Source organism: Malaclemys terrapin, chromosome 10 (assembly GCF_027887155.1).
Source record: "Malaclemys terrapin pileata isolate rMalTer1 chromosome 10, rMalTer1.hap1, whole genome shotgun sequence".
Lineage (NCBI taxonomy): Eukaryota > Metazoa > Chordata > Testudines > Emydidae > Malaclemys > Malaclemys terrapin.
In genome coordinates this window covers 4,612,753-4,639,145 of record NC_071514.1, presented here as the reverse complement: position 1 = coordinate 4,639,145, position 26,393 = coordinate 4,612,753, and the positions used below count along the sequence as shown (strand labels likewise).

Genomic DNA, 26,393 nt, shown 5'->3' with positions numbered 1-26,393 from the left:
AGCATTTTTTGAAGGAAGTTCAATAATAATCTTTGGGCTAAGATCTGGTCTAAGTGTTAATCTTCGTTATAGTTATCCTGGTTTGCTCTGGTGTTACTAAGAGCAAAATTAGACCAGGTCTCTATACCTGTTTTATGAATCATTACAAGAAATTTAGACAAATACTAGCATTCTTCAGAAATCTGCATTTCTGAAATGTGCTTCTTGTAGTAGTACAGAAAAGGCTAGCAGAGATTCAGAATTCTCCTGCAGAATAATTGCAATGATCTCTTGTGCTGGACAGTTCTGAGTTGCAGAATATGGAAAGTTAATATGTAGAATTATAAAACACCTAGCTGAACATGAGATGATAGGGGGCAAACCGGCATGGCTTCTGTGAAGTGAAATTGTGCCTTTCTAATCTTAGAATTCTTTGAACATGACAACAAAAAATCAGATAAAGGAAAACTGGCTGACATAATATATTCGAACTTTCAAAAAGCCTTTGGCAGAGTCCCTCATAAGAAGCTATTAAGGAAACTAAATAGTCATGGGGGAAGAGGTGAAGTAGTGTCATGGATCAGAAACTAAGAAACAGGAAACAGAGTAGGAACAAAGAGTCAATTTTCAACAAGGCAGAAGCTTAACAGTGTGGTGCTGAAAGGTTCTGCACTAGGACCTTTGTTGTTTAATAAGTGTGTGACCTGGGAAAGAGGATGAGCAATTTCCAGACACTATAAAACTGGCTCGGTTAGCCAAGATGAGGCTTAATTTTAGTGCGATTCCTCATAGAGTAAGATACTATTCAACCTTATTAATTCTTAATCGCATTTATTACAGTAGTGCCTCATGACCAAGTGAAAATGTGGCCCCATTGTGCTAGGTGCAGCACAAACACAGGTTAGCAGATGGTCCCTGCCCCCAAAGAGTTTGCAACCTAAATTAACAAGAAAGACGGGTGGGGGGAAGAGATAAACACAAGCAGAGTGAACAATGGGATGGCTGCAAACCTCATTAAGTGCCAGGATAGTTTGGTTTGTTTTTTTGGGTGGGTTTACTTAGGAGGGGAATCAGCTAAATGGAAGAAAAGGGAGAGGGGGGGAGAAGAGGGTAACAGGGCCAGGTGTGGAGTGAAACTGAGATGAAGAGACTGAGGGAGGAGGAGGGTTGGAGCAGACAGCCAGTTACCACAGGACAGAAAGTCTAGTCAAAACTGTATTAAGTTCTCTGAGTGTCCAAAGGTTCCTGCTTTGACTGCTTCTGTTCCTGCTGGCTGGAGTCTCTGGCTAGTTTCTTTCTGCAGTTTTCTCACAAGGCCATATGGACTGGGGCTGTCCAGGGAGGCACCACTTGGGGGTCCTAGTGCCCCCATAGTTTGTTTTGGGGGAGTCTCTCCTGCACAATTCTGGGTCCAGGGGCACCCTGCCTGGACAGCACAATCTGGCTAGAGCTAGGTAGAAGGGCAGCAAAGTGGCAGATGAGTTGCAGTGCTGACCGATGCAAGATATTGCACATTTTAAAAGGATAATTTAAACTACTCATACGTGTTACTGCGTTCAGATTAACTGTAGCCACTCTGGAAAAAACCTGAGTGTTATTTGCTGTCAAACATTCTGCTCAAGGTGCAGTAATGGTTAAAAAATGAAAAGCTAACTGTTAAAATGTAGAAGTTCTGGGAGAGAAACCCATACAGAAATAGTGGGAAGGTGTTCTATAAATCAGTGACATCTAGGATACTGTGTGCAGTCTTGTCAACTTACAAAGCATGATTACAAAAATGATTAGTGCCAAGGAAAGGCTTCTGTATAGACTTTAAGGTCAGAAGGGACCATCATGATCATCTAGTCTGACCTTCTGCACATTGCAAGCCCACCCACTCCTATAACAAACCCCTAACCTCTGGCTGAGTTACTGATGTCCTCAAATTATGATTTAAAGACTTCAAGTTAAAGAGAATTCACCATTTACATTACTTTAAACCTGCAAGTGACCCATGACCCATGCCCCATACTGCAGCGGAAGGGGGGAAAAAACCCAGGGTCTCTGCCAGTCTAACCCGGGGGGGAAATTCCTTTCCAACCCCAAAACTGGCAATCAGTTAGACCCTGAGCATGTGGGCAAAACCCACCAGCCAGACACCTGGGAAAGAATTCTCTCTAGTAACTCAGAGCCCACCCCATCTAGTGTCCCATCACTAGCCATTGAAGATATTTCCTGCTAGCAGTCACAGATCGGCTTACATGCCATCATAGGCAGGCTCATCATACCATCCCCTCCATAAACTTATCAAGCTCAGTCTTGAAGCGAGTTAGGTTTTTTGCCCACACTGCTCCCCTTGGAAGGCAGTTCCAGAACTTCACTCCTCTGGTGGTTAGAAACCTTCATCTAATTTCAAGCCTAAACTTGTTGATGGCTAGTTTGTGTCCAGATTGGCACCTGCTGTCAGAATTGTGATGGAAGCCTAATATTGTGGAATCTGCAATATCTCAAGTTTAAGTAGTGCCTTATTTATTATTTATTAGATAGGATAAAATATTAGGAGACATGTAATGGAGTGTTATGGTTCTTTAAGGCTGATGAGGAGGGTGCATGCAACCAACACTACTCCATTCTAGTTGAACAAATAAAGACAGACTTGTGGGACAAGAAGGGCAGCCACTGGCAAGCGGAAGCAGCTTCTGTGAGTCAGTAGGGGGTTTAGGAAGGAAGCCCAAACTACTGCCTCTGTTTGGGGACTGAGGCTCAGCTCCCCAAAAGTATTTAGGCTCTTAACTTCCATTGATATATCTGCAGATCTGGGCCTGAGACGGGAGCTCTTAAAGTGCAGGATGATCTGGAACTCCTTTCTCCTTTGCTGGTAAATGTAATCTCAGAGTGGCAGGACTTGTAGACCAGCCTGGCAAGGCATGCTGGGAAGAGGATAGGGTATTTCAGCAGCTTCTGAAAAAGGAATGAGCGTAGAGGGAGATAAAGTTAGTGGTAGTTTCTCATAGAGACAAGGCTCTAAAACTGCCAGTCTGGTTCCTTGGTTTGGCCCCTCCTTTCTGTGTTTGGCTGAAGAACAGATTCCCTGAGGAAGGGAAATTTGTCTGGTTTTGAACTTTGGTCACAAGCTCCTCTGGAAAGCGTGTTTCTTTCCAGAAGGACTGGGAAACAGGTATCCTGGAGAACTTCTTCACATGACTTCCAATTTCATTTCCTTTGAATTTCACCCTGATATCCACTGGGGAGAGTCAGTTTTCTCAGTAAGGAAGCCTGACAGAAAGAAACCCTTTGAAAAGATAGTTTGTTTTGATGGAACCCCATCTATAGGGCCTTTTCTTCATTTCTTCAGTATTGCCAATCCTGAGTAGATCCATGAATCAGAATGAGATTGACTTTAAAATCATGACATTTTATCAGTTCTGACATTTATAGCATTAAAACTGAAGATTTAAAATAACATTACTGTAGATGAAAGCCTGTAAGAGACTTATCAAATGGCTTTTACACTCTTATATTCGTTTGCATTTTGGCATCAAATAACAGACAGTAAAGTACAATCTGACAATGGCTAGGCAGGTGGAGAGCCGTGATCACTACTCTGCTTTGGATAAGAATTTGCACATCTATTACCCCATCTCTCCCACCCTGTCTCACTTGTTGTATCATCCACCCATTATACCATGCCTCTTTGACTGTAAGCTCTTTGTGGCAGGCATTGTCATTTATTTGGTGTTTGGAGCATGTCTACACAATGAGGCCTAACTTGGTTGTGGGCTTTCAGTACTACTGCAATGTAAATGTTAACTAATAATAATAATAATAGTAATTGTGACCAATAAAAAAATTCCCAGATTCTTCTTAGTACAGCATAGTGCTTTCTCTGTGCAATTTTCAGACAGGTTCCACAGCTTTCCCTTTAACTGTTTCCACATCAGACATCCAGCCAGCCAGCGCTCAAAAAGTTTGTCAGAGATGACACTGGGCTATCACGATAACTGCCACTAGATGGCAACCTGATAAGATACTGTATGCAATCCTTGCTAAAATATTCAACTCCATTGTGAATTTTAAAAGTAATAAAAAGAGCTCTCTTCTCAAAGCCCAAGTTGCATTAATATTTTACTAATTGACGTTTTTACAGTGTCATCCAAGCACTTCTTTAAAAATAGCAGGTGTGCTCTTTACAATAATGTAGATGTCAATACTAGATGCAGATAAAACAATTAAACTGGGGAAAGAAAAGCTATAATTTAGTAACTGTTTAAGAATTTATGTTTTCCTTCCCTTCTTTTGTTTTAAAGTTGAAGCATTTTTATGGCAGCTGTAAAGAATTACACTATAATTGTGACTTTATTCGCTTGAGCTGGCTTTATCATGTGGTGCAGCCTGTGGAGCCATGCATTTTAAAGGAAAGCATCTCCTTGCAGCATTCAGCAGAGCTTGCATACCAAAAATCTTTTGCAAGTGATGCCAGATCCCAAACTGTAACCTTCCTTCCATAACATTTTCTTGGCCAAGCAGTCAGTACATCTTATAGGTTGAACCTCTGATTTTTTCACTAGACATTGTCTAAAGATTGAGAAGTCTGAAAAATCGGAGTTCTCCCTTGGGTAGGCCCACTCCAAAAGCCCAAATATGATCAAAGGGTGTTCAAATTCTGAATCCCAATTTCGCAAATAGCCTCTATCTTTATAACGGGACAGTCCAAAACCCCAGATCTGGACACCTCGGAACACTGGGATGTTTGAAATACAAATGTCAGTTTTAAGTCTTGGGTCCATTTCTAGGCTTCACAACTGAGCTCTGTTTCAGTTAAACTTCCGAACACGTACTCTGTTGCTGTTAATAGGAATTACACATACTTATTGGAGGGAAATAGGTAGAGCCCTGCACGGATACGAAATTTATATCCGCATCCGAGAAGTAAAAATTATCCGTGGATATCCGCAGATTTTCAGGGGTCTAGAAATAGGGCCTCTGTTTTTGGCAATATTTAGATGGTGACCGAAGCCTGTGAAAGCCCTGACATTTCAAGTTAAAGTTGACTGCATTACTTTTTAATTTGTCATGTGGTGGGTTTTTGGTACTGCAGGGGCCTCAAATCAGTTTATGACGTCATGTATCTGATGCCCTTCATTGCATAGAGGTACCAGGGCAAATTAGGAAAATGAGAACAGGCTTAAAAACATTAAATGTTCAATATTTTCCTGGTTGTGTCACTCTTTTGATTTTACTTATACATGACCTCTAGGGCACGCCCTTTTTGTATCAGCAGCTGACTGACTAGAGCAGACAACTCACTTGGTTATTAACTGCTAGTAAATGCCTGACCTGAGCAGTCATTATTGCTTTTATAAACCATGCAAATATCATTTAAAAAAAACAAAGGCTGAGATTTTCAAAGCATTCTGGGGGATTTTGACACCCCTCTTCCATTACAATTTAAGGAAGATATGTAATCCCATAGACCACATTGGAAATAACTTTTCAGCACAGAAGGGAAATTAAGAGATGAACAGCACGTCCCCATGGACACAGTTCCATTTACAGTACGAGTCTCCACCAGTCCATTCTCCACCAGTCTTTAGATTTACACTTTGGGATGTTTTAAATCATTCCCGTGTCTGATTTGTTAAAATGATACAGCAACAACAACAAAATTAGCTACCACACCAGCCATGTACCACACAGACAGAATATCTGTTACCAGTAGGATTTCCAGTGAAAACAGGCATCTTGGTGCACAGATGCATTTGGCACTGATTGTTCATTTTTTTAAATTATTAAAAGCTGTAACTACAAGCCACCTTTATAAAAAAAAAAAAAAAAAAAAAAAAGAATTCGCTCACGTGCTTGCCTTTCTTCTGTCTTCCATTTGGGCTCTGTAGATTGTGGCTTTAATTGAAGAAGTATGCAGTATCAACAGGTATAAGCTGGGATCACATTTCATTTACCTCTGTTGCTTCTCCCAATGAAGAAGGACTGTTCAGTTCTTCCAGAGTTTATAGAGATCGCCACTGTCCGTCACTCTGAGTTAAAGGAAAATCATTACAGTAGATGAGAGAAATGTTTTTTCATGCAGTTTGGTTAGTTTAGAACTTGTTTTATATAGACTCTGCAATAATAATTGGCTTTATAGGGCCTGATCCAAAGCCCATTGTAGTCAGTCAGAAGGCTTCCGCTGACGCCAGTGGAGTTTGGATCAGAGCCATATAGCTCTGTTAATCAAAAACTGCAGCAGATAGAAACGTCAAACTTCACTTGTTTCACAGTTCTCACTCCCACAGCTTAGCAGGGAAGAGAAACCTCACTTAGAAGCAGGAGCCATCTTGGAAACGTGTTTGTTTTCCCTGCTGAGCTGTGGCAGTAGGTGCTATTGGAAACCAGCAGCATCCCAGGATCTGTTCTCCAGGCCTAGCTCTTTCCTTTAGTATCTCATTTTTCTTTTACTCACTGCTTTAGGGGGTTGTTTTTGCCTCACTCTGGTTCTTTTTCCTCCTCTCCTCTTGGTCTTCCTTGTCTGCTGTTACCTTCTTTCTTTTTTGGACATAACATTAGTGGGTCTTGCCCTGCTTGGCATTCTTCCCCTGTCCTGCTTCCACCTGATGGTGACAAGAACAACAGTTGCCCTGTGGTCTGCTTTGTGCTACCTTGGGCTGCAACTTTCTTGAGCTAAGCAGGTTTTGGGCTTGCTCGGTACTTAGAGGAACCTATAAGCAAATCCCAGGTACGGTGAGAAACGCTGTGAACATTGAGTAGTGGCGTTCTTTCCTCTGGGCATGGTGCTCTGGGACACTGAGCTGCTGTTTGTGGACCGAGCTGTAGTGCCAATGTCCTAACCACTTATGGTCATTAAAGTTGCCATAACACTTGTGTGGGCATTAATTCCCACTGTCTGGGCAAATTCCAACTCGGACGATCACATCCATCTACTTAACGTTCCCAGCAGTCCCACTTAGCTCACGTAATCTTCACTTTCCCATTGGAGTTGTTGTGTTTTGCGCAGACATGGCTGCATTTTTAGCAGAGGGTGAAGCACTCCCTATATATATATCAGTCTGGGATGAATGGTGCTGTATACGTTATTAATAATAAGGGATCATTTTCCTTTCATTAATGCCACCAGACTTCTTCTGCTGTGCTCGTCACCCTGTGCAGTGCTTCATAAGTCAGCGACAGAAAGTGGCCAGCAGCAGAGATGCTCAAAGCAGCCTGTGTGCATTCAAGCTAGCCTCTTGGGAGGAGGAGGCGGTGGAAGAGAGAAACTCTACTGGGCAATAGGCATCCCTAAAATATTTGTTTCCTAGACCATGGCATGTAGGTGTCAGGCACAGATACACCATGAAAAACAGAGGGCAGATCGCCTGTAAATCCTTGCTTTCCCAGTTTCTGAGCTCTTGCTCAAAGGTTATATATTTTTATTATTTCAGGTTCTTCTCCCCTGCTGCTGCTGCTGGCAGCTTCAGCCACATTGATTTAGCTCAGTGCTCTGCATACAAAAAAGCCCTTTCATTGCAGTGGAAACAGGTTTTCTTGGCATGTGCCTGATGAGCCCGTCAGGGAAAATGAAAAGTCAACACCTATGGAATCCTCTTGGCCTAGAATTCTTTAGACTCAGATATAAAGGATTGTACTTCTTTTTCTTTTTTATTATAATTAATCCTAGGCTATTACACCCACGGGACACCTGCTAACTGCAGTGGGGTAAAGCATGTGCTTAGTATAAGGTTACAAGCGCTACTCATTTCCATTTGAGGGTGTGTGTCTATAGATTACTGGTGGAAGGTGCCAGATGGATAGGCCTGCAAATGGATGTCCACTCCGCATCCCCAGAATAAGTCCACTGTAGGCAGCTGGAGGGCAGACTGGCCCTGCTGCTCGCCCCGTGAGCCTCAGCCTCACTGAATCCGTAGCCTCACGGTTGAGACAATCAGCAAGGTTACTTGTCTTTATCAATTACTGTGAATTTTGCAAAGGGCATATCTGGCCAGTGGGAACTGGAGGGAGACTTCCAGCTCATTTCATATAGGAATCTACCCACCTGCTGGATGGTGACATCAGTTGGTTACTAATGACCTGGGCTGCATCTGAACTAGTAACATGAAAAATTGCACCCTATTATCAATCCTATGAAAACTAGGGGCAAGATTCTCAGTCCAGTCTCTCTCCTTCACGTTGCTTCAGCAGTGCGCAGGGGACTGGAAGCTGAACTAAAGGGACTTTTGGGGATTTTACCTATCATAGTATAAAGCCAACGTAGCTCGCTTATGCCACCGGATCTCCCTTCTTTCCCCTACGTAGGAGGAGTTCCAGGACATGGCCAGAGTGCAGTGTGCTCTGGCAATCCTGGCCCCGTGAAACTGTCCCTAGGGGAACATTCCAACTGGCATAAATTAGTGACCATTTGGCATCTCCAGCTTGCAAGAGTGATGGTTCAGCCCCCAGGCCCAGGATGAGAGGAGGTAAAAAGGTGGCTCCTCTCCCTGAACTCAGTGTTGTTGAGGACTGCACCCTCTATTTTAAAAACTGGGTAATCTGCACCTTTAATGACAACCTTCTTAGCCCTGGAATGTAATCATGGTTAGAGCAGACATGCCAAACCCGCCAAAAAAATGCAGAAATTGGGCTTGGTTTTGGCTTAATTGGCTTGTGAGTTGCTTGTTTGCCTTGTTGTAGCTTGTTGCTTCTTTTTTTTTTTTGATCAGCTCCCAGCAAGCAGAGACAAGGGGCAAGGCAGGGAGAGAGTCAGGGGTGCACAGTGGGCCCACCTTAGTCCCAGACTGCACGCCGGGGGGATCTAGTCACATAGAGCGTTGGGGTTCTTAGGGACTGGCTTGTTTTGGCCTAGTTTTGAAAGGGGATTAGCTTGATTTTTGGCTTATTGTGAAAGTCGGGCTGCTTATTTACCGCGGGAAAGTTGGCAACTGTGGGTTAGAGGTGATGGATGTCATTCTCTGCTACATGCTGTAGGTTTTTAGAATCTAACTCTTGATTTAATCCATTAATTTTTATAGAACTTTTTCACAAGGGTAAAATCATCATAGGATGATGAAGCAGTGAGCATGGAATGTAAGGAATGTTGATGGGCAATAATGCCTCCAGCATTCAGCCCAGTCCTATGACTTCTGGGTATGGAGGCTGTCCTGCCCAAAGGCCTTCTGTCACTAGCATGCAATCTTATAGCCCTTCCCTGAGCAGGGAGCTGAGCCAGGCTCCGCTAACTTCTCATTCACTGAGGACTCTCTAATGCCCCTGGGTCTCAGAGTGGTGGGTGCTTACTTTTTGGAGGGTCTGTTAGAGCCAGCGTTACATGCTGGGCATTTTATTAAAATTGATATGAAGTGTGCCCAAGCTGAATTTGATGGGCCTGTTCTGTAGACCTAACATAAATAAAAGTGGCCTACACACACTTTACAATGAACCTTACAGGAAAGTAGCTGCTAACAAAGCTTGTATGATTGTATTACTTGTTACATAAAATATGTAACATCACATGTTTTATGTTGTCTATTTGAATTTCTGTCATGTTTTAATAAATTTGTCATCTGCTAATGTCTGTTTCCAGATTGCTGCATTTCTTTGAGGGTTTATCTGTTGTTAAGTGGAAGGCCGGGGTCTTTACATACTGTCAGAACATGACTTTGACTGGCCAAAGCCATGTAATTATCCACTGATCAGGTACAACACGGGCAATGGCAGTGCAAATGTTGCTTACACTCCCTGCTTTTGTGTCTGAAGCCCATCTTGGAGAGTCCACCTCTAGAGGTGAGGGATTAATTGTCTCACAGCTTTTGAGATCTTTCCCTCCTTCCCCTGTGTTGAGGCTTCCAGCAAAGCTTTCACTTAGTGCTGACATTGATTGTGGCTTTACTGCTGTGGCACCAGAAACTGGAGGGAGATCATCAACTCATGTCACATGGGTCACTGAACAGGCATTGGATACTAATGACGGTTGGTCACTGCCGTTTTGGGACAGATTTGAACCTATGAACTAAATATTTTCCATAATCTTTGATCCTCTCATTCAAGCCATCCAGTTCTCTCCTTTGTAGAATCCTTATTTTAGATTCTAAACCTAATTTTCACACAGTTAAAGATACACTTGCTATTATTGATTTATTACTAATACTTATGGAAATACATTTAATATGAATTCATCATGAACTACATGTGCTGTAAAAGTGTAGCTCTTTTGAAGGGTTATCACACGCTGAAATAGTCTAAATCTATTGTATTTTGAAAGCTCCTTCTCACCTCCATAGAAAGTGACTATGTAAGACTACATTCTTAGGGAAAATTAAGAATTGTAATTGGCGAACGTTCCCTCTACTGTTAAGCAAAGCCAGCCATCAGCATCTGATTTGCATTTTATACCATGCAGCAGGAAATATTTAAGTTGACAAATAGCATATTTAATACAGCAACAGATACTTGGCAGTTAGTTATTAACAACTGTTACAGATGTGATTTATTTGCTGTTATGAAAAGGGCATTACTGTGTGAATACGATTCAGAAATTAGCTCCAGTTTAGCAAGAGGCCTTGGCTGCCTGACCTCTTAATATCCTTATAATGATGCCATTTACCACTCAAAGGCTTATTCAAGTCACTCACTGCTAGATTTGTTTTAAAGGAGTCCACTCTAGGGCAGACGTTTTATGTATGTTAATGTATCTGATTGCAGGGTTAGGCACATGGATTTTTGGGGCTAGTCTAGACTAGAATCGCTACTGTGGCGCAGCTGTAGCACTGCTAGTGCAGAGAGAGCTTCTCCCGCCAACATAGCGCTGTCCACACCGGTGCTTAGGCTGGTATAACTTACATCACTCGGGGGTGGTTTTTTCACACCCCTGAGTGACTTCAGTTATACCGAAGTAAGTGTTAGTGCATATAAGCCCTAAATGTGAAAAATGTAAGAACAAACTATGTACAGGCTTCTGTGAGTACAACAGTCTGGAGGAGAGGAGGATTCAAGGAGCTTCCCTAGCCACAACATGGTCTTTGTGCCCCCCTTAGCGCAAGATGAAGCTAGTGCCACTGCTAGTAAAAGTCTCCTAAAAATGGGTGGGAGGAGCTTTCCTTCCCCTGCCCCGACACTCCGTACTAGCCGCTAGAGCAAAGGGGATAGATGCTACATCCCCTTCAGGTGTGGCACAGTGCCCTCCCTCCCTCCCTGCCCGTGTGCTCCCCATTGCTCCAGGAGGCATAGTATAAGTGTCAGGCATGAAGCTTCCAAGAGCTGCAGCTGGGACAGTGCACCTCTGTGGCATCCCAATGCGTGATGGCTCTTAAAGGCACAAGAGCCCCAAGTCTTCCTGAAAATACGGTTACATTTCAGTTTCCTTCAGTGCAAGGGTATTGCTGCTATTATCAGCTCTGCAGGACTTCATAGATGCTCCACAAGATACTTGTTCTACAGTTCATGGTGTGCAGGGAGGAAGAATGCTTAGGGCACAAGCCTAGGACTTGGAAGACCTCAGTTCAAGTCCCCACTGTGCCACAGACTTCCTCTATGACCATGGGCATGTATCTCTGGGGCTCAGTTCTCCATCTGTAAAATGGGGGCTAACAGCACTGATCTACCCTTGCAGAGGTGCTGTGAGGCTAAATCCATTAAAGATTGTGAGGGTGCTCCAAAAATATGGATGATGGCGGTGTCACACTTCAAGGTGCAATTCAGACCAGCGAGAGGACACTGTTTGTATCATTACCCTGAGTGCCCCAAAATGCTTCTGCTACTTGTGGCTCCCAGCCTGGGCCACACACGCAGCCAGCATGCACTCTATGTTCTGTAAACTGTACTGCTCTGATTCAACTACCTTGAATCCAACAACCTGCCAGCAGTTATCACAGACACACTCTTGTCTTTAGTTGACTTGGTTAATATTAGCAGGTGACCCCAATGCACCCCCAGCCCCATACTTTCCCACACCCGTGTGCTCTGCAATGCCCAGCCCTATCCTGCAATATTCAGAGGAATAAGCTCCATTTCCTCCTTTAAAGAGACCAAACCCAACAGTTTGCCACATTAACTGGAGTTAACATTCACTTGAATCAAACACAGCACTGTGGGCTTAGATGAAAAGTAAAATAAGGTTATTAACAAAAGAAGATGGATTTTAAGTGGATTCAAGTATAAGAGAGAAAGTTAGAAATGCTTACAAGCAAATAACGTGAAAATACTTATCTAAAACTCTAAAACTTAATCTAGCATGGTACAGCCATGTTCAAGTTGTCTTTTTCTCACCCCCAGTCTTCTAGCAAGGTGACTGACCCCCTCATTTTGGTCAGGATCTCCTCCAGAAGTCCAAAGTGCTGTTTCTTTTGTCATCTTAGGTGAAAGAGAGAACTTGGGGTTTTCTGCCCCTTTCTTTTATAGTCCAGTGAACCTTTGAAATGATCCCTCAAAGTAGAGTTTATTCAAATGGGGAGGAAGGCGACATGGAGTCTAGCAGTAAAGGAAGCTCCATGCTCTTTCTTCCCCCCGCTGGTGTTTGCTAAAATGCAAATTGTTCTTTTTCCCACAGTCTCTTCCCCTTGTTAGCTTGATGGCCCTGTTTACTGCTTATATTTAAAGTGGTGTAAACCCACATTCCTTTGTTTAGGATAGATCTATATAACACCTTTACCGAGGCAAGGCTGTCTGCTTGTGAACATGGGTAATAACAACATGCAGGTGGAATTTATAACTTTACATACAGTGTTGCTACACACATTTCACCATGATATTACTGACCAGAGAGTGAATAGTTTTCAAATGGTAACTCACAAGGCATATTTAGTACAAAGATTATTACAATTGTGTGTGAATACAGAGTTGTTTAGGGTCATATCAATTCCTATGGTAGGTAGAGGCTAGTAACCAGACAGCTTATTTAACATTCCTTGTAACTTGGACTTTGATCTCTAATAGTGTATAGGCTTAGACATAACGAGCCAAAATTTCAGAACTGAGATCAACTCGTGTCCTCACAACACCCACATTAGCATTTGTGTGCCAGTGGCTAGTTCAGTGTGCAGTGAGCCAGTTTGTGCAGAGGCAAGGTTTTATGGGTGCACGTGTCACTCTCAGCCCTAACATTTTAGGGCCTGACTCTCTGCTCACAGTTACACAGATGTAAATCTAGAGTGACTCCATGGAAGTTAAACCTGCAAAAAAGTCAGTGTAAAGCAGAAGCAGGCCCCAAGGCACATTACTTGCTACATACAAGACAAAGCAACTGCTGTTTACGATGCCATATACTTCAGTAGGAATATGCATTGCTAAACACCATCACTAAAATCATGCAATGACTAATTCATGTGTTATATACAAATAGCATTGCTTTCTATGTGAAACTGTCCCTTTCACTCACAACATCACTCTGCCCTTAAGGCCCTCCTTGTTTCATCTCAAAAAAACGTTGTTTTTTTGTAACTAGAGTGTTTTTAAGTGTACAAAATTTTTAGGGGAGAAAATCCCAGTTGTACATTTTAGCTCCATTTATGAGCTGCTCCACCACATGAGCACATCTACATGTACGTCCTTAATTCCTGCTAAAACCTTTGCAGGGAGTTTTGCTATTATCTTATAAGTCTGTTCCTCAGCCTTTCAATATTTTCTGGTAGGTAGCTTTCTAAAATGATATAAGAGTTTTGATTGTTCCAGTTTGGAAATGGTTTCTTTATCTCAGTCAAGTAAATGATGTACCAGCATTCATAAACCAGTGGAACCCCAGCTTCATTAAATAAACTTGGTGAATTTCACTTTTTTTTTTTTTTTTTTTTTGTGGTCTTGTGTTTTGATAGGTGTGGGTAACAGACCTTGACCTTTGCTACAGTGACCAGCTGGCCTTCACTCAGATCATGTTGTATGTGACGAATGGCAATCTGGATGGGTGCTCTAGCCGTTTTGAAGTACCACTTACGTGGAAGAAAACAAAAAGTCACAGTGTTCAGAGTGAGGAGGCAGAAACTGTAAGTAATGTTTCATTTCCAACTAACATTGTTAAGTGTCAGAGGGGTAGCCGTGTTAGTCTGAATCTGTAAAAAGCAACAGAGGGTCCTGTGGCACCTTTAAGACTAACAGAAGTATTGGAGCATAAGCTTTCGTGGGTGAATGCCCACTTCATCAGACACAAGTAATGGAAATTTCCGGAGGCAAGTATAAATCAGTATGGAGATAACGAGGTTAGTTCAATCAGGGAGGGTGAGGTGCTCTGCTAGCAGTTGAGGTGTGAACACCAAAGGAGGAGAAACTGCTTCTATAGTTGGATAGCCATTCACAGTCTTTGTTTAATCCTGATCTGATGGTGCCAAATTTGCAAATGAACTGGAGCTCAGCAGTTTCTCTTTGGAGTCTGGTCCTGAAGTATTTTGGCTTTAAGATGGCTACCTTTACATCTGCTATTGTGTGGCCAGGGTGGTTGAAGTGTTCTCCTACAGGTTTTTGTATGTTGCCATTCCTGATCTCTGACTTGTGTCCATTTATCCTCTTGCGCAGTGACTGTCCAGTTTGGCCAATGTACATAGCAGAGGGGCATTGCTGGCACATGATGGCATATATAACATTGGTGGACGTGTAGGTGAATGAGCCGGTGATGATGTAGCTGATCTGGTTAGGTCCTGTGATGGTGTTGCTGGTGTAGATATGTGGGCTGAGTTGGCATCGAGGTTTGTTGCATGGGTTGGTTCCTGAGTTAGAGTTGTTATGGTGTGGTGCATGGTTGCTGGTGAGAATATGCTTAAGGTTGGTGGGTTGTCTGTGGGCGAGGACTGGCCTGCCTCCCTAGGTCTGTGAAAGAGAGGGATCGTTGTCCAGGATGGGTTGTAGATCACTGATGATGCGTTGGAGAGGTTTAAGCTGAGGACTGTAGGTGATGGCCAGTGGAGTTCTGTTGGTTTCTTTTTTGGGCCTGTCTTGTAGCAGGAGGCTTCTGGGTACGCGTCTGGCTCTGTTGATTTGTTTCTTTATTTCCTTGTGTGGGTATCGTAGTTTTGAGAATGCTTGGTGAAGATCTTGTAGGTGTTGGTCTCTGTCTGAGGGGTTGGAGCAGATGCGGTTGTACCTCAGCGCTTGGCTGTAGACGATGGATCGTGTGGTGTGTCCGGGGTGGAAGCTGGAGGCATGAAGGTAGGCATAGCAGTCGGTGGGTTTTCGGTATAGGGTGGTGTTAATGTGGCCATTGCTTATTTGTACTGTTGTGTCTAGGAAGTGGACCTCCTGTGTAGATTAGTCCAGGTTGAGGTTGATGGTGGGGTGGAAGCTGTTGAAATCATGGTGGAATTCTTCTAGGGTCTCCTTCCCATGGGTCCAGATGATGATGTCATCAATGTAGCGTAGGTAGAGAAGGGGCGTGAGTGGACGAGAGCTGAGGAAGCGTTGTTCCTGGTCAGCCATAATCATCAGTGATCTACAACCCATCCTGGACAATGATCCCTCACTTTCACAGACCTTGGGAGGCCAGTCCTCGCCCACAGACAACCCGCCAACCTTAAGCATATTCTCACCAGCAACCACGCACCGCACCATAACAACTCTAACTCAGGAACCAACCTATGCAACAAACCTCGATGCCAACTCTGCCCACATATCTACACCAGCAACACCATCACAGGACCTAACCAGATCAGCTACATCATCACCGGCTCATTCACCTGCACGTCCACCAATGTTATATATGCCATCATATGCCAGCAATGCCCCTCTGCTATGTACATTGGCCAAACTGGACAGTCACTACGCAAGAGGATTAATGGACACAAGTCAGATATCAGGAATGGCAATATACAAAAACCTGTAGGAGAACACTTCAACCCCCTGGCCACACAATAGCAGATGTAAAGGGAACCATCTTACAGCAAAAAAACTTCAGGACCAGACTCCAAAGAGAAACTGCTGAGCTCCAGTTCATTTGCAAATTTGACACCATCAGATCAGGATTAAACAAAGACTGTGAATGGCTGTCCAACTACAGAAGCAGTTTCTCCTCCTTTGGTGTTCACACCTCAACTGCTAGCAGAGCACCTCACCCTCCCTGATTGAACTAACCTCGTTATCTCCATACTGATTTATACCTGCCTCTGGAAATTTCCATTACTTGTGTCTGATGAAGTGGGCATTCACCCACGAAAGCTTATGCTCCAATACTTCTGTTAGTCTTAAAGGTACCACAGGACCCTCTGTTGCTTTTAACATTGTTAAGTTACTTCAGGTATAAAAGGCTGTTCAGCACCTTCACCTTCAGAAACACCAGTTAATTTGTGGATTCCAAGGTTTGGGGTTTCTTTTAGCATAACCAGCAGCTGCTCTACAGCCACCCAGCACCAAAGAGTTAATAACGGAGCAGTTACTTCTCTTGCGTTTCAGGAAGGTTAAAAATGTGACATCACATTAGAAATGAAAAGAAAGCGCTTGGCCATTTATGGTGACTCTGATTAGCCACATTTTGCACTCATCAGCATTGGTTCTGTTTATAGCACTAATTAAATGATGAATACTCTGAAATAGTTCTCAAAATTTTAAGGAATCTTGTGACATTTAATTCTTGAACGTTGTGAAACAAGATAACCAAACAGGTAGTAAAAGGGGCACTGTAGGGAGAGCACTACGGTGTCACAAGAGCTAAAAGGAGGAAGGATAGTCATGGTCCTGTGGCTGAGGTCCAAGATTAGAAGTCAGGACACCTGTGTTCTACTTCCTGTGTAAACTTTAGGATGACCGTGAACAGTTCTGTAAATTAAGCTTCCACATCTGCAAGATAGTGCTAATAATACTGCCCTACCTCATACGGATATTATGAGGCTAAATAAGTCACGATTAGTAAAGTGCTTTGAGATCCTCATATGGATGGTGCTATAGAAGTGTAAACTAGGGTTATTGAATTTATTACATTTGATAAACTGTTTGGCTTATCAGCCTTGAGATTATCCTTATGATGGTGGCTATCCCCAGCAGAAGGACAGACAAGGTGAAACCCTCTGGAAAAATCAGGGTGAGTTAAGAGGAGGTGCCAGGAGAACAACTGCGGTGTTTAGGTGTTTTATTAGAAAGTGCACAAGCTGCTTTTTCTGTCTAGAAAGGAGAGATGTTGTGCCATTCCAAAAAGTGTCACAGAGTTGTAATTTAGAGGTTAATGAGATCCTGATCTATTGTTCTTGTCAAGCAACCACTTTAAGTTGGAGAGGAGTGAATTAGTCCCAGTAGTACATGTCCTAGAAATGAAAAGTAATCAAGTAGCAACTTTTTGAATAAAAATTCTGTCAGGATTAACATAAACTGTCACTCTATCCTTAATTTTTTCCTCTTCTTTATATCTTTGGTTCTTACCTCCTTAAAAGTTAACTAGAAAAAAAGTAATATCTTTGAAGATCTTTCTAAAAAAAAAAGGGAGAGAGACAAATGTTTTTACAGCACATGATCTGTAATGAATGATTAAGTAAAGCACTTTGTGTAAAATTATGATGTTAATAATGAATCTGTCCCCTTTATGTATTATATATTCCCAATGCTGCTAGGGTTGATATTGATAAAATGGAGCAGCGACTGAGTTTGTGTGACGATTGTATTTTTAGAAATCCTTCTTTGAAAGAACAAATTTCCTAGATACTGCTGCTACTGTAATTATGTAGAAAACCAATCACTCATTATAGTTAGGATACATTATCTTCTAGACAGATGAGGCTAAATAAGCAACACATTAATAATTCATACTGCAGTTCATTATGCATGTGTATGCATGCTTTGTAGCTGAAATAAGCACCTCATCAACCTGATGCCAACCCTTAAACAATAGTTCTGTGTTATTGCAGCCACATGCAAGTTTACGCTTGTTAAACTGCTACTTGGATGATTTTATCAAGCGTTCATTGATTTGTGGTCCCCTACTGCAGAGAACAGATTTTGGAAGCTCCTTTTTTAACTTAATGACTTGAGCAATGGGTGTTATTAATTCTCAGAATATGATAACCATGATTAATTTTCAGGCAGAGATGTATTCTATAAGGATTTCAACTATGTCAACTTAAATGCATCAATGTCAAAACAATATCATTTTGGGAAAAATACTGTAAATTACATGCTTCAAGAGCAGTATCCCCATTCAAAGAACTCAGAACCCAGTCCTGCAAACAACACCAGACTCAAGCCCCCATTCAGAAAAGTATCCTCAAGTCAGGACAGCACTTAAGTTTGTGCTCAAATGCTTTGCCGAATCTCAACCATAGAATTGTCTCTCTTGATTTTAAGGTTTCAGAGTAGCAGCTGTGTTAGTCTGTATCCGCAAAAAGAACAGGAGTACTTGTGGCACCTTAGAGACTAACAGATTTATTAGAGCATAAGCTTTCGTGGACTACAGCCGAAGAAGTGGGCTGTAGTCCACGAAAGCTTATGCTCTAATAAATCTGTTAGTCTCTAAGGTGCCACAAGTACTCCTGTTCTTTTTGATTTTAAGGGCTACTCATCGTAGCGTATGCGCTATCCCTTCTAATAAGCCTTGGCAGGACACGGCCTATTGAGGCACCTAACTTCTGTTGAGTTCAGTGGGATTTAGGCACCTAAATACCTTTGAGGATCTGGACCGTAGTCCCTTTAAACCGTGCCTAGAAAAATATTATTCATGAAAAATGGTCTTTAAGGTTTTCTATATTTAGCATTAAGTATTTTTGTGATGATTCAGGTGTTTAAATGAAAGATGACTTAGAATTACTATTAACCAGACATTTGTTCCACATTGTTTTTCATGTAGGGACTGATCCTGGAATAGCTGCATGTTCAAAGCTCCCCCTAACTGCAAGGCTGAATTGCGCAGCAGAGTGCATTCTGATTCTAGTATCAGGCCTCTAATGAGAACAAAGCTACAATGTGGCTATGATTTAAAAAACTCACTTGCATTACTGGCCCTAGTTTTGCTGTTCTCTGGCAGGACAAGTCTATTGATTTCAAGTAGGAGCTCTGGCTTTGTAAGGATTACTAGATCAGGCCTACGCTGAAAAGGACAAGGGACTGGTTCTTCTCTCAGTAAGGCACAAAACTTGTCAGTTAGAGTTACAGGCAGGCATGGAAAGGACGGTAAAGACATCCCCCACCCTTCCTTATAGAGCTACAGGTTTGTCTTCATTAGGTTTTAAAGGTGTGTTGTTAGGGCTGCCTCCAGGATTCAGCTGAGCCCACTAGCATGTGCTAATGTAAATGCTGCCTCGTCTACACTTATACAATGTGCTACTTATAACATGTGTTCTAACAACACCCCTTTAAATCCTCGTCAAGACAAATCCTCATAGCCCATCCCTTTGCAGGGGATAATGTAATCTGAGCACAGGATTGGTAATCCAGGCTCTGACACTGTAGCCTTTGAAAGTAAATTAAGCATCTGGTCCATTTCCCATTACACTCACTGGAAAGACTGCAATGACTTCAGAGAGATTTGGGTCAGATCCCTTGTACTGGCTGAAACCTACAATGAAAAACAAATCAATATGGGGTTTGAGCCTGAGAAATGTGTAATGATATTGATTGGGCAGCATGTGTAAGCAGAACTCAGGTCCATTTTCAATACAGAGCTTGGGTGGACTATAAAGGCTATTTTAGAATATTATGTTCCATATTTGCTAAATCATTTAGATTCTGCCAACCGTATACCCAATGAATATCACCTCACTCTCATGAAATATTTCAACTAAATCTGTGGGATTATTTAGGAGAATAAGGTGCTACTTGATTAACCATTGACTTCAGTGGTATAAATCAATTCCGCTCCATTGACTTTAGTAGAGCTATGTTGATTTGCACCAGGTGAGAATGTATCCCAGTGAGTTGAGTGTCTTGCAGGATCATACCCTGAAGACCTGATTTTCAGTTACACTAAAGCCCCTTTATGCTGCTCTGGCCATAATGATGTAGAATTACCTTAGTGTGAATGGGTATCAGTCTTTAAAGCAGCTTAAACCATGAAGAGCTTTTGGTCATGTGTGTAGGTAAACAAGGTTTGACTTGCAGCATTTCTGGAAATTCAGTTTCTAAAACCCCAAACTCCAAACAAACAAGTGATTCATTGCCATCCACTGCAAACTGAAGCCACAAAGCTAATCCACGTCTATTTTAATGAGGAGATGTATGTGCCCATCTCAGGGCAGAATTCCCCCCTTGGCTGTTGTAATTTTCTTACTCTTGCAACTTCAGACAAAAATAAGACTGGAATTATGATGGAACTTCATGGTAATTACCATGCAATAACATGCTCAGTAATCACAATGGTCTCCTACCCACCGACAGTTCTGGCTTCTGCTTTTTTATGTGAGAAACCATGATGTGACAGTTCTGATATTGACAGCTGGGATGGTGTTGAGCTGTCATGTCTGAACCACATGTTGACTGTTTTATTACTTCTTTGATTGTTGCTGAAGATGCTGAAGAACCATAGTCTCAGATTGAAGAGAGGTTGGTCAGATCCTGCTTGGGGATGCTGTTACTCTAAAAGTAAACATATATTGATTGCAAGGCCCTTAACTGTTTGCTCTCAAGATTAAGTAAATCAAAATGAAACAATGAACAGGAACTGGCATTTTCTTTGTAATATCAAAACATCTTTCACACATAGGGTGCTCAGAATTTTAGCATTTATTTTCTTCATTTTGCTGTGTTTTATGCTGTCCAGATTCCTGAAAATGCAGACCGCAACTCCTTGCCACGGAAGAAGAATCTCTAGCTGGCTTTGCTCTGTCACATTGACTTAAACTTTTTTAGATTTGTAATACGGTATAATAACAAAAACTATACTGCATTTGATGTGCTACAGTATAAATACTCAAGGCCACACTTTTTAAAATGGCCTCTGCATTTTCAAACACAAACTCTTAACAAATGCAGATTGGGGGTGAGGCATCAAGTTACGAGATTTACATAAAGAGAAAGCCAAATATGCGTGCAAATGCAGTGGCTGGATGTGCAGACCTGGAGTGAGGCCAGCTGTGAATCTGGCTCTAGGGAATCTATATGCCACCCTCTGTTCCTAGGTCAAGACGCTCCATTGACTGTCACACTGGAATTTCCATTCATATCAATAGCAGTTGAGTATAAAACTTGAAAACAATATAGATTTGCACACCATGTGAAGATTCTGCTCTCAGGTATAGCAGTGCACATCTGGAGGGGCTCCACTGTAGTCAAAATCTGATAGAATGGTTCCAGAGCGCTTCAGTCATCGTGAAGTAATTGAAACATCTACAGGTGATTCACAAAGAGCATCTCAGGGGAGTTGCTCCAGATTTACACCAATATAGCTGAGAGTAGAATCTGCCCCACAGAAACCTACATTGCTTCTGAGTTCTATGTTCAACTGATATTGATCTGAATGGGAATACCACTGCGAATAGAAATGGAGCTACTCCACATTTACACCAGTATAACTAACAGCGAAAGTCCTTTATATTTAAATAGCAAATTGTAGGTGCTTGATATAAAACGATATGAAATGAAGAATCATATGTTGTTGTTTTTTTCCAGCCATCTCCAGTAAGCAGCCGCTATGCAGTCATGAGCAGTCAGCTGAGGCACTCCAACCTTTCAGTAATTTACTATAGTGTTCTCCTCCAGATATGTAAGGCTCATGGCATTGGATTTGATGTCCAGGTATGGAAGGAAAAAAATGTATAGAAATGTGTAATAGTCCCTCTGCCTAACTTCTGTCTGGCAACTATAACCCTCTGAAATCATACAGCACAGTACCATGTGCAGGAGTTCTGTTATATCGGACAAAATTCACAATAAAATTGTCCTAATATCTTGTTTGTGCCATAAGGCAGACCTGGTAGTACTTTAACACACAACTCCATTTTAACAGATTTACTGAGACTATTGTATGAAAGCTAAATTACAAAGGGTTCTTTAGCAGGCCCCATATAAATTAGTCTGGTTTTGCAACAGGTTTCCTGTTGTTTTCCTTTATATTAAGTATATTTAGTTGACTCCTTAATAGGCGACTGTCCTGAGAATCTGTATGAGTGGGCTTAAAAGTGGGAGTGGTTCTGTGAAGAATGAGAAGAAGGAGAACAAAGAGTCTGGTGGCACCTTAAAGACTAACAGATTTATTTGGGCATAAGCTTTCGTGAGTAAAAACCTCACTTCTTCGGATGCATAGAGTGAAAGCTACAGATGCAGGCATTATATACAGACACATGGAGAGCAGGGAGTTACTTCACAAGTGGCGAACCAGTGTTGACAAGGCCAATTCAATCAGGGTGGATGTAGTCCACTCCCAATAATAGATGAGGAGGTGTCAATTCCAGGAGAGGAAAAGCTGCTTCTGTAGTGAGCCAGCCACTCCCAATCCCTATTCAAGCCCAGATTAATGGTGTTGAATTTGCAAATGAATTTTAGTTCTGCTGTTTCTCTTTGAAGTCTGTTTCTGAAGTTTTTTTGTTCAATGACAGTGACTTTTAAATCTGTGATAGAATGACCAGGGAGATTGAAGTGTTCACTTACTGGCTTGTGTATGTTACCATTCCTGATGTCCGATTTGTGTCCATTTATTCTTTTGCGGAGGGACTGTCCGGTTTGGCCAATGTACATGGCAGAGGGGCATTGCTGGCACATGATGTCATTGAACAAAAAAACTTCAGAAACAGACTTCAAAGAGAAACAGCAGAACTAAAATTCATTTGCAAATTCAACACCATTAATCTGGGCTTGAATAGGGATTGGTAGTGGCTGGCTCACTACAGAAGCAGCTTTTCCTCTCCTGGAATTGACACCTCCTCATCTATTATTGGGAGTGGACTACATCCACCCTGATTGAATTGGCCTTGTCAACACTGGTTCGCCACTTGTGAAGTAACTCCCTGCTCTCCATGTGTCTGTATATAATGCCTGCATCTGTAGCTTTCACTCTATGCATCCGAAGAAGTGAGGTTTTTACTCACGAAAGCTTATGCCCAAATAAATCTGTTAGTCTTTAAGGTGCCACCAGACTCTTTGTTGTTTTTGTAGATACAGACTAACACGGCTACCCCCTGATACTTGACAACATGCAAGGCACTAAATTTAGCCGTATGGAGTGGAAATCCATCAACCTCAACAAAAAACTTGCACAGATACAGACAGACATCATCTTCCTCTCCAAATGCAAACAGATGGACATCATACCAAAAGGACTGAAGGTAAAAAATCCATTGCAATCAACATACTACACTGAGTATGGTGAGAGACTGTGCCACACACTCTCAAAGAAACTGAGGAACCACCTGATCAGCATCCTATACAGCAGACAGGAGAAGATCAAGAATGAGCTCTCAGAACTGGAGACTCTCATACAATACCAGCCTTCTACACAAACTTCAACGTGGCTGGACTTTACAAAAATGAGACAAGCCATTTACAATGCACATTTCACTTCTCTACAGAGGAAAAAGGACTGTAAGCTATCTAAACTAATACCTGCCACTGGGGGCTATAACAATGGTACCCTCAACTCATCTAACAACATTGTCAATCTTTCCAACCACACACTTAGCCCAGCAGAAGAGTCTGTCCTATCTCGGGGACTCTCTTTCTGTCCCACCATCCCCACGAACATGATACAGTTCTGCGGTGATTTGGAAGCCTACTTTCGTCGTCTCCGACTCAAGGAATATTTTCAACGCACCACTGAACAGTGCACTGACCCACAGGAACCTTCCTACCAACACTACAAGAAGAGGAACTCTGCGTGGACTCCTCCTGATGGTCGAAATGACAGACTGGACCTCTACATAGAGTGTTTCCGCAGACGTGCACAGGCTGAAATTGTGGACAAACAACATCACTTGTCCCATAACCTCAGCCGTATAGAACGCAATGCCATCCACAGCCTCAGAAACAACTCTGACATTATCATCAAAGGGGCTGACAAAGGAGGTGCTGTAGTCATAATGAACAGGTCAGATTATGAACAGGAGGCTGCCAGGCAACTCTCCAAGACCACATTCTACAGGCCACTATCCTCTGATCCTACTGAGGAATACCAAAAGAAACTACACCATCTGCTCAAGAAACTCCCAGCTACAGTACGGGAACAAATCTACATGGACACACCCCCAGAACCCCGACCAGGGGTATTCTATCTACTACCAAAGATCCATAAACCCGGAAACCCTGGACGCCCCATCATCTCAGGCATTGGTACTCTGACAGCAGGATTATCTGGCTATTTGGACACTCTCCTCAGACCCTATGCTACCAGCACTCCCAGCTATCTTCGAGACACCACCGACTTCCTGAGGAAACTACAGTGCATTGACGTTCTTCCTGAAAACACCATCCTGGCCACCATGGATGTAGAAGCACTTTATACCAATATTCCACATGAGGATGGACTACAAGCTGTCAGGAACAGTATCCCTGATGAGGCCACAGCAAGCCTGGTGGCTGAGCTTTGTGACTTTGTCCTCACCCACAACCACTTCAGATTTGGGGACAACTTATACCTTCAAGTCAGTGGCACTGCTATGGGTACCCGCATGGCCCCACAGTATGCCAACATTTTTATGGCTGACTTAGAACAACGCTTCCTCAGCTCTCGTCCCCTAGTGCCCCTCCTCTACTTGCGCTACATTGATGACATCTTCATCATATGGACCCACGGAAAGGAGGCCCTTGAAGAATTCCACCTGGACTTCAACAATTTCCACCCCACCATCAACCTCAGCCTGGACCAGTCCACACAAGAGATCCACTTCCTGGACACTACAGTACAAATAAGTGATGGTCACATAAACACCACCCTATACCGGAAACCTACTGACCGCTATACGTACCTACATGCCTCCAGCTTCCATCCAAGACACATCATACGATCCATTGTCTACAGCCAAGCCCTAAGATACAACCGAATTTGCTCCAACCCCTCAGACAGAGACAAACACCTACAAGATCTTTATCAAGCATTCGTAAAACTACAATACCCACCTGGGGAAGTGAGGAAACAGATTGACAGAGCAAGACGGGTACCCAGAAATCACCTACTACAGGACAGGCCCAACAAGGACAATAACAGAACACCACTGGCCATCACATACAGCCCCCAGCTAAAACCTCTCCAGCGCATTATCCACGACCTACAACCTATCCTGGAAAATGATCCCTCACTCTCACAGACCTTGGGAGGCAGGCCAGTCCTTGCTTACAGACAACCCCCCAACCTGAAGCAAATACTCACCAGCAACTACACACCACACCACAGAAACACCAACCCAGGAACCTATCCCTGTAGCAAACCTCGTTGCCTACTCTGTCCCCATATCTACTCTGGCAACAGCATCAGAGGACCCAACCACATCAGCCACACCATCAGGGGCTCATTCACCTGCACATCCACTAATGTCATATATGCCATCATGTGCCAGCAATGCCCCTCTGCCATGTACATTGGCCAAACCGGACAGTCCCTCCGCAAAAGAATAAATGGACACAAATCGGACATCAGGAATGGTAACATACACAAGCCAGTAAGTGAACACTTCAATCTCCCTGGTCATTCTATCACAGATTTAAAAGTCACTGTCATTGAACAAAAAAACTTCAGAAACAGACTTCAAAGAGAAACAGCAGAACTAAAATTCATTTGCAAATTCAACACCATTAATCTGGGCTTGAATAGGGATTGGGAGTGGCTGGCTCACTACAGAAGCAGCTTTTCCTCTCCTGGAATTGACACCTCCTCATCTATTATTGGGAGTGGACTACATCCACCCTGATTGAATTGGCCTTGTCAACACTGGTTCGCCACTTGTGAAGTAACTCCCTGCTCTCCATGTGTCTGTATATAATGCCTGCATCTGTAGCTTTCACTCTATGCATCCGAAGAAGTGAGGTTTTTACTCACGAAAGCTTATGCCCAAATAAATCTGTTAGTCTTTAAGGTGCCACCAGACTCTTTGTTGTTTTTGTAGATACAGACTAACACGGCTACCCCCTGATAGAAGAAGGAGAGTGAGAGATGTCAGGTGATAACAGAGAACAGAAGGATGGATGGAGGCTGCAGAGAAACAGACTTCACTGGAGAAGGAAGAGGTAGAGGATTGTGAATGGAGCAAGAGAAGAGAGCAATGAGAAAGTAATAGTGGAACATGGAAAAAGGGGGGAGGAGATGGTCTGTAGAGAGGGAATAATAAAAAGAAAGAGTATCTGGATCCTGGGACAGAGTCTTCCACATGGTGACTCAGCAAAGACTTCATATTCTCCTACTCGCCTTTTATATCAGGAGACATTTCCAAATGATATGATCATGGGTGCTTAGCGCCTCTGAAAATCAGACCCTGTGAGTTTTGCCACTGACTCCCCTGGAACAAGGATCTAGCCCATAATGAATTAGAAGATATAATAAAGACTAAAAACATTTTCAATTTCTCTCAACTTTACAGAATGTAATCCTCTTATGGGCCTTCTTTATCTTGATGAATTAACAAAGTGTATACTTG

At 42.6% G+C, this 26,393-nt stretch overlaps 1 protein-coding gene across 1 annotated transcript in view; it reads left to right on the top strand.

Annotated features, from left to right (window-relative positions):
- IQCH (IQ motif containing H) overlaps nucleotides 1–26,393 on the top strand; it is a 117,173-nt gene that overhangs the window by 87,177 nt on the left and 3,603 nt on the right. The window contains exons 17-18 of the mRNA XM_054042697.1: nucleotides 13,752–13,919; nucleotides 21,445–21,570. Coding sequence (XP_053898672.1) covers nucleotides 13,752–13,919; nucleotides 21,445–21,570 — 294 coding nt within the window. The remainder of the gene's footprint in view (nucleotides 1–13,751; nucleotides 13,920–21,444; nucleotides 21,571–26,393) is intronic.